At 42.7% G+C, this 13,967-nt stretch overlaps 1 protein-coding gene across 2 annotated transcripts in view; it reads left to right on the plus strand.

Annotated features, from left to right (window-relative positions):
* Window positions 1-13,967, plus strand: part of PDE1C (phosphodiesterase 1C) — a gene marked incomplete at both ends in the record, with an annotated part of 333,766 nt that overhangs the window by 305,390 nt on the left and 14,409 nt on the right. For both annotated transcript variants that reach the window (XM_080338651.1, XM_080338652.1), the window contains one exon: window positions 9,617-9,682. In XM_080338651.1, coding sequence (XP_080194777.1) covers window positions 9,617-9,682 — 66 coding nt within the window. The remainder of the gene's footprint in view (window positions 1-9,616; window positions 9,683-13,967) is intronic.

The raw sequence follows: 13,967 nt of genomic DNA on the forward strand, positions 1-13,967 counted from the left end.
TTTTATTTCCTTTGCCCAAATATTACTTAAAACAACAACAACATGTTATTGAAGGCAAAAGGAATTAACTGATTTTCTGAAATGGACCTAAAGAGATTCTAATGTAATCACATCTTCCGAGACATGCCCAGCCTTACAAATAAATTCATCTCTCCTTGGGCTCAACCTTCTTGGCTGAGAGACCCTTTCAAATGCACTTTCAAACTCTGCTGACATAAGCATTGTTAGAATAATAGTAGCTAAGCAGAGTGCCAGGCCTATTCAGATAACTGTTTTGGACAGCCAGTATAGAGCAGAATATTCCTATTCCTGTTTGAAACTTTTCTAGATGAGGGTTGGGTAGAGTGTCCCCTTTTGTTAGGAAGTGTTCTCTTCCACTAGAAATAATAAAAATGGCTTCTTGTGTACATTTCTTCCTCAAGGAGATCTGTTCATTGTGAAGATTCACTTGTGATTCAACTATATAGAAAATGGTTATGTTTGTATATTCAGGATAATGTTAGTCAAATTTAGCCTAATTTTGAGGCCAAGGAATTATAAATATTTGACAGAGGAGTCAAACAGATTGTAAAATGCACATATTTTTTTTAGATCTCAGGCATGTATCCATACCTAAGGCTGTGCTTTTTATTGCAAGCTCTTTGGCAGAAAGGGGCTTTTAAAATACAATACTCTTTTACGTTTGGAGCATTTTCTTCACCTCAAACCACATGTACGTCATTGCTTTCAGGAGCAAAAAGGTGCTGGTGAGCAAGGGTGATCAGAAAGCCCTGCAGCATAGAAGCCCAATGGGATTTTTTCATCTAAGCATACTGGATTCTCTTACATGATCCCATCGATACCAAAGGTTGAATTCCCACTGGATTAGTCAGAGAGCAATGGATTTCACTTTGTGTAGGACAGAAATGGTATTTCCAGTCAAGCCAGTAAGAGGTGTTGTGTTGCTGTGCCTCACCTTGCAACCTTTCAACAGTTAAACAACGCTGCGCTGCTTGGAGGAAATTAGACTGTTTAAACTGATACCCTTCTTTTTCTTTCCCAGATTACCTGGCCTTGGACAAAGGGGAGAAAGGCAGCATTTGACACTTTTCTTTTTCTTTTTCTTTTTTTTTCCAGATACGGAAGAATAAAAATATATGTAAAAAAGAGACTGCAAATTTCTTTCATCATTTTAGCTGAGCTTCTTCATTCCTGTTCTCCTCCTCCTTCCACAAAGACCGGTTTCTCGGGAAGGCGTTAAACAACTTTCAAAACACTCCTCCTCCCACTGGCTACTTCACAGCTAATGACTCTGGATTCTAGGATGGGGGTCTTGGGTTTTTGAGTCAGTTTTATTTTTGTTTGTTTGTTTGTTCGTGTATGTGTGCATTTTTTGTTGTTTTGGGAAGTTTTTTGTTAAAAAAAAAAAGGTGATTTCCTGATGCAAATGGTTCCATTTTTCTAGACAGGTCAAGCAAATAGATGACAGTTATCTTCAAAAGCCAGTATTGCCTTTTGTGATGCCTCAGCTTGTGAAACCAACATTAGGATGATATAAAATAATATTTAAAAAAAAGGAAAAAAAGAAAGAAGAAATCTTAATATTACTTCACTTTTACTCTTTTTCTTTCCCCCAAGAGCCATTTCCATTTACTAGTAGACAAAATTTGTCGTCAGTTTTACCCTCGCCATAGAAGATTTTGTTAATTAGAATGGTGAATTTGTATAGTCATTTGGCCATTTGTTAGGATTTTATGTCTTTCCCAGATGATGCAATGATAGCAAAATGTTTCTAACCAGCAGGCAGACTCACTCAAACCTTGACTTTGTTCTGTTTTTGCAGTTAATAATAGGGAAGGAGTAATCAATGAAAGGGATACTCCCTTAGGGCAGATTTTGTTGTCAGTCTCTGAGAGCATATACTAAGGTACTACTTGATGTGCCTGCCTTAACTTGAGATGACAGATAATGAGCTGTTTCCCACATTTGTTCATGGTCACTGCCCTTTCTATGACCTGATGATCTAAGAGAAGCAGGGCAACAGGGAATCACATGGATCAATTCTTACTTTTCTCTCAGTGTGGTCTTTCTTTCATCATTGACTGAATGGATAGGCCACAGAAAAGGAAAAGTGTTGCTGGAGAAGTATGGGCAGACAAAACCAAAATAAAAAAGTGTGTCCTAAATACACTGCTGGAGTTGGTGGATAAAACTGTCTCATCCAGTGGGGTTAGACACATGGAAAGTAGCCATCATTTTGGCCCATTTTAAAGAAGAAATGTTAAAAAACTAACTGTCAGGCCTTGATTCAGGAAGGTATCTGTATATGAGAAATGTCAAACATGTATGTAACTTCTTTTCTGGCTTGAGATCTTCATAGGGATCCAGTCTGTGGAAATCAAGACACGTACATACACACAAAACTGCTTTTTGCCTAAGCCCTTCTTGTTCAGGATGAGGTCTTGCGGTGTTAGTAGTATATGTATTTTACAAGGAATCAGAATGCTGTCATGGCTCTTTGCTATGTAGAGAACATGCAAAACATTGTCTTAGGAAGCTAAATCTTGGTGTTTCCTTTTCATGTTGAAAAGCACAGGACTTTACCACCAGCCTATATTAGAGCTTGGATCTCTGTTCCTGTTTAAACTGTGCATGTACAGGGACAAGCTTCCCGCGTCACTAGCAAAAATCACAGCAGTGAGCTCAGCCTAAATCCACATTTAAACGTGAATACCTTCTCACTCAGGAGTGTTTGTATGTGAGATTTTGATTATTGAGGCCAGAGACATTTTGAGTTCTTTTTTTTTTGGACACTAGAGTTTGAGTTTGTTGAAAGCCAGACACTTAGATTAGGTTCGTGCTGTGAAAAGGTTGCACTTCAATCACACGTTTTCAGAAGGAAGAAGTACAAAAATAACTTTTGCAGTTCTTAAAACTCGAAGTTGGCTTCACTGAAGCAGCTCATTTAAATAAAATAAATATAAGGGCACGTAGTGTTCCTGTTCAAGAGCTCATGGTTCAGTGGTGGCTCTGGGGTAGATTTTCTGCGGAAGTGGAGGTGCTGGGAGGACAGTGGCCCCACATTCAGCTCCGAGCACAGTCCATGTTGTGTGACAGGCAATGGGCTGTGTCACCACATCGCACTTTCGTACCTGCCCTTTCACCCCTCCATCAGCATTCAGCCTCGATAAGAGTGGTAGGATATGACTTCCGGCTCTGGCCAGGCTCTTTGAAGGCACATTGGTGAAACATCAATAATGCAGAACTAAATACCACAGTGGTGACTCAGTCATCCGCTTAGTCAGAGTTCTCCCTGAAGTCAGGGGGAACATACTCTCACTGAGCATTTGGTCAGAGTGGCAGGATGATTTAGTCAATATTTTTTATGTTACCATTACCTAATGTACAGTGACTAAAGATGCCTTAGATTATGCACAATAGAATAATATTAATAAAAAAACACTAAATATTTTTCTTCTTCTATTTCTGATACATATTTTCTTTCTTTCTGGGAGTGACTTCTTTCAGGCAGCGAAGCCAGACTGCTTAATTCGCGGCTGGTCAGTTCTTGTTTCTCATGCACTGGCACAAAGGTGTGAAATCAGACTGGAAAATGTTTTTTCCTCGATTGTTACTCACCGCCAGCAGGAGCTAGTAAGGGAAGTGGTAGATTTGCCATCTCTTGGGGACTGCACATCAGAGCTGCCATTCTGGAAGGGATGCTATAGGCAAAGTTACTGATCTCAGCACACAGGCATGCAGCAAAATGTTTTGCAATATACAGGCAGTCAGAGTTAGCTCTAACATTCTCACGCTCTTTTAAAATCATTTGAAGAAGCCACAGTGGATTAATAGCATTTTTTTAGAATATTTTGTTGTCTCATAAAAAAAAAAAAAATCCCTGTGAAATCTCTTAGCTCGGAAATATATAAAGTGAAATCTAGAAACTGAAATCTTGCAAAGAGACTAAGCCAGATGAAAGCATCTTTTGTGAGTTCCCTTCCCAGGATCACACCTGAATTCCCCTGCTCTGTCCCCCACCTCCCTGGAACACCGCAGCATTGTGCTAGTGCATTGTGAGCCAAGGAAGGGTATGTTTAGACACCTCCCAGTTAAACTAGAGATCAGCCACTGTGCAATTGTATAAAAAATAATAAAAATTAAAAAAAAAAAGCAACAAACAGAACTACTTTCTCTTATTTTATTCTGTGAAAGGAAGGAAACAAAAACAAAAAGTGGAAAAGGATTAGGTGTTTGTTAGATAACGGCCTGTGATTATAAAGAGTGAGAAAGGATTTCTGATTTTACATCCCTTCCTAACTTTCCCCAGATGTATAGAAATTATCTTTTTAGATGCCTTCCTTTTCTGTCCTCAGTAAGACAATACAAGCAATGAATAACCCAGACATTCTGCAAATATAGGACCCATATCATTGGCCTCATGCTGACATCCTGCAGAATTATTTGGGAGCGCACATCAGTAGACACAAAAGAGTCTTCTGGTGCCAGAGTGCTGCTCATGGAGGGTGGCACAGGCTGGGAAGCCGTGCAATAAAATGACATTCTTCTGCTTCTGTGCAGGGCCTGCTGGTGTCCTCAGAAAGCTCTGACTTGCTGGAAAAGCACCAGGCACCTTCTGCTTCCCAGAAACTCATATGTCACGTGAGAGGGAGAATCCAGGCACTTTACCTACTGAAAACACGGAGGGATACCATAGCAAGTATCCCTATCAGTGTTCTTTCATTTATCTGGGACTGGTGTTCAGGGAACTAGCAGACCTTTGACTCATGGTGACCTAGTAGTTGAACTTCTGAACATACTATAACAAAAAACAAACCCACAAAAAACCAAAAACAAAACAAAAAAAAAAAGGAAGAAGAAAAGTTTTTATAGAATCAGAGAATCAAAACAGTTTGGCTTGGAAAGGACCTTCAAATGTCGTCTTGTCCAACCCGCTGCATTGAGCAAGGACATCTTCAACTAGATCAGGTTGCTCAGAGCCCCATCCAGCCTGGTCTGGAACGTCTCCGGGGATGGGGCATCTACCACCTCTCTGGGCAACCTGTGCCGGTGTTTCACCACTCTCATTGTATCCTGTTTATTGTTTAAATGACACAAAGAGTGACAGTTCTCTGGGCTGCACTCAGTTATTTGAACTGTGAGTTTCTGTGACAACGTGCAAGAAGGGTTCACACATGTGAAAGAAGGGATTTATTTTTTTATTTTTTTATTTTTTTTTTTAATGTAAAAGCCTGCGGTGCACTCTCTCAAAATGCTTAAGTGAACCAACTTTCCTTACAAACTGCACAATATTATTTTTCAGAGTTACGTGGTCGGATTTTTATGTTTAAGCATAAAAAGGTGATGGATGTCATTAATGTTTTCCATGTTTGAGAAAAAAGATAAGATGCTGGAAGACCAATTTTAATTTTTTTTTCTGATGATAAAATAGGTGGTAGATTAAAAAAAAAATAATAAATTTTGCAATTTAAGACTGAAAACATATTTCAGAGTAGTCAATCTAGCACAACTGATGTTTGTCTGAAAGTGCAGCCTTTTGTTTAGCTGCAGCTAGTGTGAACACAGTATGTACTAATACAGTAGGATGTCTAGCATCAGAATTTATCTGGAATTTGGGAGCCTTATTCCTGATGAGTGAATGAAGGAGGCAAATTCCTTTTTCTCCATGTTTCATTTTCGAGCGTAAATTTTGTGGTTGGAAAGAAACTTTTCCAAAGTGTAGTTGGTTATATCAGGCAAGAATGGAATATGGTGGTGTTTTTGCAAATTACCCTTCGAATATACAAACGTTTGCATATGTACTTAGAAAGTTTTGCAAGATCAGTCTGGAAGCAAAAATATTTTAAACTTGATGCCTGGTAGCGCTGTGCTGCTTGGTAATCAGAAGGTCCATGAGCTCACTGAGCTAAAGGCAAATATTATAACTTCTGCTGTTAGTCCTTGCAAATTCTGTGGTGGGTCCCAAGCATGGCTTTTAATTAAAAAGCACAATAATCTAGTCAAATTGTAAATGATGGAACCTTAAAAGGACAGTGCTTTTTTTTGCTTCAACTAGAATAAACTAGTCTATCTCCAGGAACTTGTGAGATAGTCTTAAGTATTTCTTATTGGGCCTTTTTTCCTCACATTCTGTTTTATAATACTGAAACTCATCATCCTCTGATGATCTATGCCATATAATGGCCATATATACTCAGCAAATGACAGCATAATCAAGTCTTTTATTCTTTTTACTTTTTTTTTTTTTTTTAAATCCATCACCTCACCCAATAAATAAAAACAAGAGAACGATCCTGTGCTTTCCAATGTGTTGAACCGGTGCTGATCTCAGAGCTGTGCTGGCGCGGTGTCTGAACATCAGCACTCAAAACCAGGCACGTCCTGGCTGAGGATGAGCAGGAGCCCTGTGGCACTGACCCGATGCAAATCGCTCCAAGAAACTCGCATCCGTGCTGGCCAGGTAGAAGGAGGAAAAAAACCCCATGCTTTCACATTTTAAGACATAAATTTAGCTTCCTCCAAAGTGGATACCCACAACATGAGCAGGTCTACTTCAGTCTCAGTTTAGCATCAGCTGTGCTGCTCCTCCTGCACCCACAGGCAGACAAGTTTGCAGCCCCAGACAACCCTTTCTTTGTCTGTGATGAAAGCAGGAGCAGAGTGAGTGGTCACTGCCAATACCATTATTTTCTGTTGAAATGAAAAGCTATCCATGCATTTCCTCTTCTGAGACTGCCCTGGCATTGCTGCAATGTGATGTCCCTTTTGAACCCCAGCAAGCACAGGGGGTTCTGATCTGTACCCAGGCAGGACCGGGACACATGCCTATCTCTGAGGCATCAGCATTCCCTTCTCTGGTGACTTGGCCACCAGGTAGAAGAAAATGGATCTGCTTCCAGGCAAGCTGGCTGAGGACCTGAAGCTCAGTTTTAGCTAATTTATTTACCCTCATACCTAAGTGCAAGACAGGACTCACTCACAAGCCTCGCAGCAGAGTCTTGGCATTTTGTATTCTTTTGATTCTTCTGAGTGCAGGTGTATCAACTGCTGTGTACTTGTAACACTCCAGTTTTAGACACTATCCAGTGGTAGGAGGAATATACGTAATCCTGTTGTCTCTGCAAGTTGTCATAGGAGTGCATCTATCAAACAAAATTAGTTATGGCCATCGGGGTTTTCTAGTGATAAAAGCTAGCAGTAGAATGACAGAGTGAGCGTTTTCCTTTTCTTCTTGCTTGGATGATATTTTTATACACTTTTATATGCAATTTTTTTAAATATTTGCTATTTTTATTGTAGGATTCTGGTTGGGTTTTTACCAGACCTTCTGGTTGTCTGCAGGCCCAGTTTCTCACAGGAATATTTCCCTTTTCTTCTCCCCATTCTTCCCAGTAGACAAAAGCCATTGCATTTGCACCATCAGCTTAGAATGAAATAGCACCTCAGGCCTGGTCACTCTTCAGCTGCACTGAAATCAAAGGAAGTTGCATACAAAGTCCTGCTGGTCCCACCGCAGTGTCTGGGACCAATCACCAAATAGCTGAAACATGTACAACTAATGACATGTAGGGCGGTCTGTGTAAAGACAATGCATCAGAGTGGTGCTGCCTTCCTTTGCTATGAGAGGAGCTGCTTCCACCACAATGTTTAAATAAGACTGTTTCTCTCTCCTGGTTCTGATGATGCTACTTCTTTTAGGCACTTCAATCAAATTCATACCCTAGTGCACTGAGTACCTTCAGCAGGCAGGAAGGGTAGACTTTGTGGCTTATCTATGACAGTAGATTTCACTGCACTTGTGGTTAACCCTACAATGACCTAAATAAAATGAAGAAACATTAAGCCTATTGGTAGGAAGGACAAGGGGAAATTAACCAAATTCAAGGATCTTGGTCATGTAAAATAACCTCTAAGCTGGCTTTCTGCAGGGAATTCCATGTATGAAGTTGAACATAAACTTTAGAGTATTTTTGTGGTAGCAGAACTGATCGTGGAGATGTCTTTCTTGAACTGAACTAAAATGAACAACAGACACCAGTTCTCTAACATTTTTCCAGGAAGAAAGAGGCAGGTTGTTAACACTGTTTTGCACCAGGGGATAGAAAGCAGGTTACAATCCACACTGAAAGCAGAACTCATTACAAGTTTGTTCCTGGGACTGGGTGGGTGAGGTAATGAAAAAAAGACCTATTGGGTTTGTTGTGACTCATAAGGAAAAAAAAATGCAAAACGCAAATGAATGATGCCATGTAATGCCAAGTATTCTCAACTGTTCTGAGAATAGTTTTAAACAATATGTATTGTTAGTTCCTTATTTCAAAGAAGAGGCTCGTGGTCTCTAAATGTATAAAACATTTTTCAACATACCAGTTTTCCTGTAACTGAGTCCATGTATATTCATCCTATTACCAAATAAAAACAATGAGGTCTCTGCTCTATTTGAATGAAAGTTGCAGAAGGGTTCATTTTATTCTGGTATTTTCTACATGTGATCCAGGCATGGCACTTGCCGTTTGTTTTCCAGCATCTGGGTCACTGTAGAGTACTAGTAACAATCAACTTTTTTTTCTTCAAGCATAGCAGGAACATTGCTTAGGCAGCAGTAATTGCTCACCACTTGCCCTTGTGAGGAGGAGTTAGTGGTATTACCTAATTTGCACAGCCAGGGGACCTGAGGTAGGGAATTCAAATAGCTTATTCAAGGACCCCAAGGTAAATCTCTACCCATTTGGGGATTAGGCATGTCAGCCTTACCTTTTCCCTTCCCCCTGGCTTTGTGAATTCACTTTTGCCTGAAATTCCAGTTTTAATTCACTCCTTTCCTTTCTGCGGGGGGGGGGGGGGGGGTTCACTGGTGTTGATTTCCTGAAGAACATGCAATGTGCTTGCCACTGTACGTACTCATATTCTTACACCTTATCCACTTGGTTGGAGTCCAGTGCCAGTGGAGATGACACCAAGCTGCCAGTTCCTGTTAGATATTGAGGGTGTTCATGTAGTTGCCTGTGATCTTCAAATACAAAATACTGACTGCCACAAAAGCAAGAAGTGAGAAAATATGGTTTGGAAAAGACATCCAGTGATTTGAGTGACCCACCTCCACTTGAAAGTACAGTATCAGAGTTCTTTCTCTGGTGTGTATAGCCAGTGACATAAATACCCAGAACCGTTACCAACCAGTGGTTCCCAACATGCTGCAGGCGCTTGCTGAACCGCCACAGAAGTGAGGTAAGTGCCGCAGCGGGGAATAAAACTGGCACTTTCCAGTTTGATGTGGACTTCAGCTGAAGGGAAAGCTGTCTGAGATCTGGCAGCAGTTCATAGGTCCAAAACTTCAGAACATGAAACCTGCGGAATCAGTAACTTGGGTGTCTCCACCCAAACCCAGCAGGTGACAAAAAGAAGAAAGAGATGTTTGATATTGACTCCTGTAGATGAAAAGGTGCCCAGAAGTGAGGCTGCTTTCCCTGTTAGTCTCACCTGAAGCCATGGATAAGAAATGGCAGAAAGAAGACAGCAAACACCTTGGAGTAGTAGCAACATTATAGAAAGTACTTTCATGGCTGGTGGGACTACTGTTCATCCATCACTGCTCAGACTACCCTTTTTCTTAAAGGTTCCGTACGACGTTCAGCTGACTTAGCAGGCTCGGGTTCCTTGGCAAACCGCCTCACATTGCCAGGTCAGTCAGTACCACCTCTAAGTTGCAGATATGCACAGCTTTATAAATAGGCACTGAGAGTGCCCACTGTTTGGAGTTGGATGTAAACAGATGACTTCTTCTCCAGGTATGGCACAACTTTTGCACATGACATTAAAAAAAGTAAACACATTCATAGGGATTGAACAAATGACATTATGCTTTTAATTGTCTATTCTGCATTTCATGTTTTTTAAACAAATCTCTCATGTTTTGTAGCTTGCAATTGATTAGCAAATTAATTTGGGCCTTTATCACATGGAAATAGACACTGAAAGGAAAAAGTGAGGTTATTCAGTGCACCCAAGCACTCCCTTCCCTTCTCCCTTCCCTTCTCCCTTCCCTTCTCTTCTTCCTTCCCTTCTCCCTTCCCTTCCCTTCCCTTCCCTTCCCTTCCCTTCCCCCTTCCCTTCCCTTCCCTTCCCTTCCCTTCCCTTCCCTTCCCTTCCCTTCCCTTCCCTTCCCTTTTCTTTCTTCCCTCAAAACCACATCCATGGAAACATAACACAATGCATACAAGTGTTTCTACTTTATTTTATTTTATTTTATTTTATTTTATTTTATTTTATTTTATTTTATTAATTTTATTTTATATTTTTAATTTACTTCATTTTATGTTATTTCATGTTCTGTTACTTCATGTCATTTCTGTTTCTGACTCTGTTGCAGAGCCAGTGCTCACAGTCCTTAACACAAGCCCACGTGTAGCCAGGAGCAGGCTGATGCATTCTTCAGGTTCGCTTGAAAAAACAGCCCTTGCAGGCTGGCAAAGGCAAGTCCCAGAGCTGCAGAGAGCAGCAGCAGGAATAGAGGCCAAGCTTTGCCTGGTTCCTCAGAGGGAGAACCTTGAGAATGAGGCGCGGGACTGACCATGCACAAAAGAAGAAGAAGGAGAAGATGATGATGACGGGTCTGGTACAGTGGGTTGTTTTCCAGAGCTCCGTGACACGTAGCGATGACGAGTAGACTTTTTGCATTCCACAGCTTGTTTGGCTGCTGTGCTTCTTGGGCAGGGATGCACGAGAAGCGCTCTGGTCCCTGCCAGGGGCTTGTGTTGCCCGCAGGGAGAGGTGCCGAGTGGCAGCTGTGGCTGGTGCAGCCAGGCTGGAGCCCTTCCAAGCAGGGGCTGTTTTGGTGGAGGGAGGTTTTTGGTTTTGGTAGCTTGGTTGAGGTTGTTGAGGTGGTTGGAGGTGGTTTGTTTGAGGCAGGTTCTTCTTTGAGGGTGGTTGTGAGAGGCTGGTTGTTGAAGGCTGGTGGGTTTAGGTGGCTTGATGTAGGTGATTTTTGGTTGAAGTTGTCTTCCGTTGTTTGTTTGAGGTGGGGTATGTGCAGATGTTTTTGTTGAGGTTGTTTTCAGTAGTTGGCTGGAGGTTGGTGTAGGTGGTTTGGTTGCAGTTGTTTAGATGATTTGAGGTTGGGTGGTTTAGGTGGGTTATTTGAGGTTGTTTTGATTTGTTTCTGTTTGTTTTCAGTAGGCAGTTTAGGTAGGTTGGTGGATGTCTGCGTTTTTAGGTAGGTTGGTGTAGGGAGGTTTGGTTTCCATGGTTGAGGTGGCTTGAAGGGTTTGTGTTGAGGTTGGTTCAGGTGGTTTGGTTGAGGTTGGTTTAGTTGTTTTTAGGTAGGCTGGGTTAGGTGAGTTGATGAGGGTAGGCTGTTGGAGGTTGTTGAGGTGGTTTAGGTGGAATAGGTGGCTTAGTTTGGGTTTCTTGGTAGGTTTGGTTGTGATCGTTTGGTGGTGGAGGTTCTTTTGGTCATTTGGCTTAGCTTGTTTGAGGTTGTTTGGGGTTTGTTGTTTTCAGTTGTTTTTTGCTGAGGCTGGTTGTGTGTTTGTAGGTTGTCTGTTTCTCAGAGGCTTCATGTTGTTGAAGCTGGGTTCTGGGAGGTCATTGAAGGTTGTTTGTTTGCTTTTTTGGTTTCGGTTGGTTGCTTGAGGTTGATTTCATTGGATTCAGGTAGTATGTTGTAGATGGTTGAAGGTTCTTTTTAGGTTGTTGATGGCTGATTGTGTGAAGATTTTGAAGCTAGATTGGTGTAGGTTCTTGAAGGTTGGTTGTTTGCAGGTGTTTAAGGTTGGTTTAGGTGAGTTGTTTTATGCTGGTTTAGGTAGGCTGTTCTAGCTAAGTTTTGGGCCAGCTCGTGGAGCAGCAGGCACCCAGCCCAAATGGCCCAAAGAAGCCGTGGCAAGGGGCCGTGCTCAACGCTGCAGAGGAAGGCAAAAAACCCCCGGAGACGCTTGCTGTCCCACCTGGGGGAAAAAAAAAGCCTTCCTCCCCCCAGCTGCAGGGCACGAGAGGCCATCTTCCTGGTGCTTGAGCAGCAGGCAGGAACCGAGCCAAAAGGGCCCAGAGGAGCTCTGCAAAGTGGTCATGCTCAATGCTTCAGAGGAAGGCAAAAAACCCCCGGGGACCAGGGCCAATCTGCCCCGGGGGAAAAAATTCCTTCCTGACCCCAGTGCTGGCGATCGGCTGTTCCCTGAGCATGTGAGCCAGACCCGGCTCCTTGTCCCACAGGCTGCTCACGCCTCCCAGGACCTATGCTATGCTATGCTATGCTATGCTATGCTATGCTATGCTATGCTATGCTATGCTATGCTGTGCTATCCTCCGTTGAGCTGGAGCCATCTCCCGGACTTCTGAGAGTGCCCAAATGCCTAGGACCTTGGGGGCAAGAACCCTTCCTGTGCCTGGTGGGACACCAGTGGGTGTTCCATAGCACTACAACCCCTTGCAACCCATCTACCTCCTATTTCTTACGGCTCCTGAGCCTGTTTCCGTGGGGCATGAGGATGGTGAGCTCTGCTGTGCGCCTCCAGAAGGAATTGCCTTGGTCTTGCCACTGCTATCCAGCTGAAGAGGATTTCCATCCATGAGCTGAGCTTGGAAGGTGGCCCTGGCAGCAGATTGTCTTGCAGTAGAGAACCTCCAGCAGCCTCATGCCAGGTCTTCCTCCCTCAGCCCCTGCCCTGGGATTCCAGCAGCTCCTCAGGTGCTTCCTGTGGGATGTGTTGGGGCTGCCCCCGGGCCGGCTCTGGCAGTGGACACGGGACCCGGCTGCTCCCTTTGATCCTGCCTGGGGCATTGTGAGTGCTGCGTTGCCGGGTGCTGGCATTGTGACACGGAGGTGACAGAGCCGCACGGGTGCAGCCCCGCCCGCCCCCCTTGGCCCAGCACCCTTGGGAGGAAGCCTTTGGGGTGCTGGCCCCGAATCAGTCCCTGTACCTACAAGACAGGGGAATAACCAACCTATCTGTGTCCCTTTTTTGCAAAAATACAGTGTGGATTTGTTGCCAGTCCAGCCTCACTTCCAGTAGCACTACTGCCTGTGACCATGTCCCGTTCAATGACACCAAGGTGCCTTCTGTCTGGCACTTGGGGCAATGACTCATTGTTTTTGGACTTTCTCTTCCTTAGACAGCTCCAGTTTCAGTGCATGTTTTGGCACCCATGGCTTTGGGGACTCAGTGGGTTTTCTCTCTTGGGCTGTTTAACACTGGGACTTTCCTACCCGTGTCCTCTGACCATGGCTTGCCCAGCAAACTGTTTGCTGAGGTACAGTTTGCAAATCAACCCTTGCCGTGCAACTATTGATATAGGTATGTGATGGGGAGTAGGTATTAGTGCAACATTTTTCACGTATGGAGCCCTCAGGGCCCTGTCAGGGATTATCATGCAGAACTCCAGGCATAACAAAGCTGAATCCTCTCTTCTTTCTCTTCTCTTCTCTTCTCTTCTCTTCTCTTCTCTTCTCTTCTCTTCTCTTCTCTTCTCTTCTCTTCTCTTCTCTTCTCTTCTCTTCTCTTCTTGTTTTCCTCTCGTCTCCTCTCGTCTCTTCTCTTATCTCTTCTCTCTCTTCTCTTCTTTTTCTCTCTTTTTCCCTCCCCTTCCCTTCCCTTCCCTTCCTTTCCCTTCCCTTCCCTTCCCTTCCCTTCCCTTCCCTTCCCTTCCCTTCCCCTTCCCCTTCCCCTTCCCTTTTCTTTCTTCCCTCACAACAACTTTCATGGACACATAACACAATGGTTACAACGCTTTCTACTTTATTTTATTTTATTTTATTTTATTTTATTTTATTTTATTTTATTTTATTTTATTCTATTCTATTCTATTCTATTCTATTCTATTCTATTCTATTCTATTCTCTATTTTACTTTATTCTATTCTATTTTGTTCTATTTTGTTTTTCGATGTGTTAGATTATGTTATATTATGTTCTGTTATTTAATTTTATTTTATATTTTTAATTTACTTCATTTTATGTTATTTCATGTTCT

Source organism: Nesoenas mayeri, assembly GCF_963082525.1.
Source record: "Nesoenas mayeri genome assembly, chromosome: 2".
NCBI lineage: Eukaryota > Metazoa > Chordata > Aves > Columbiformes > Columbidae > Nesoenas > Nesoenas mayeri.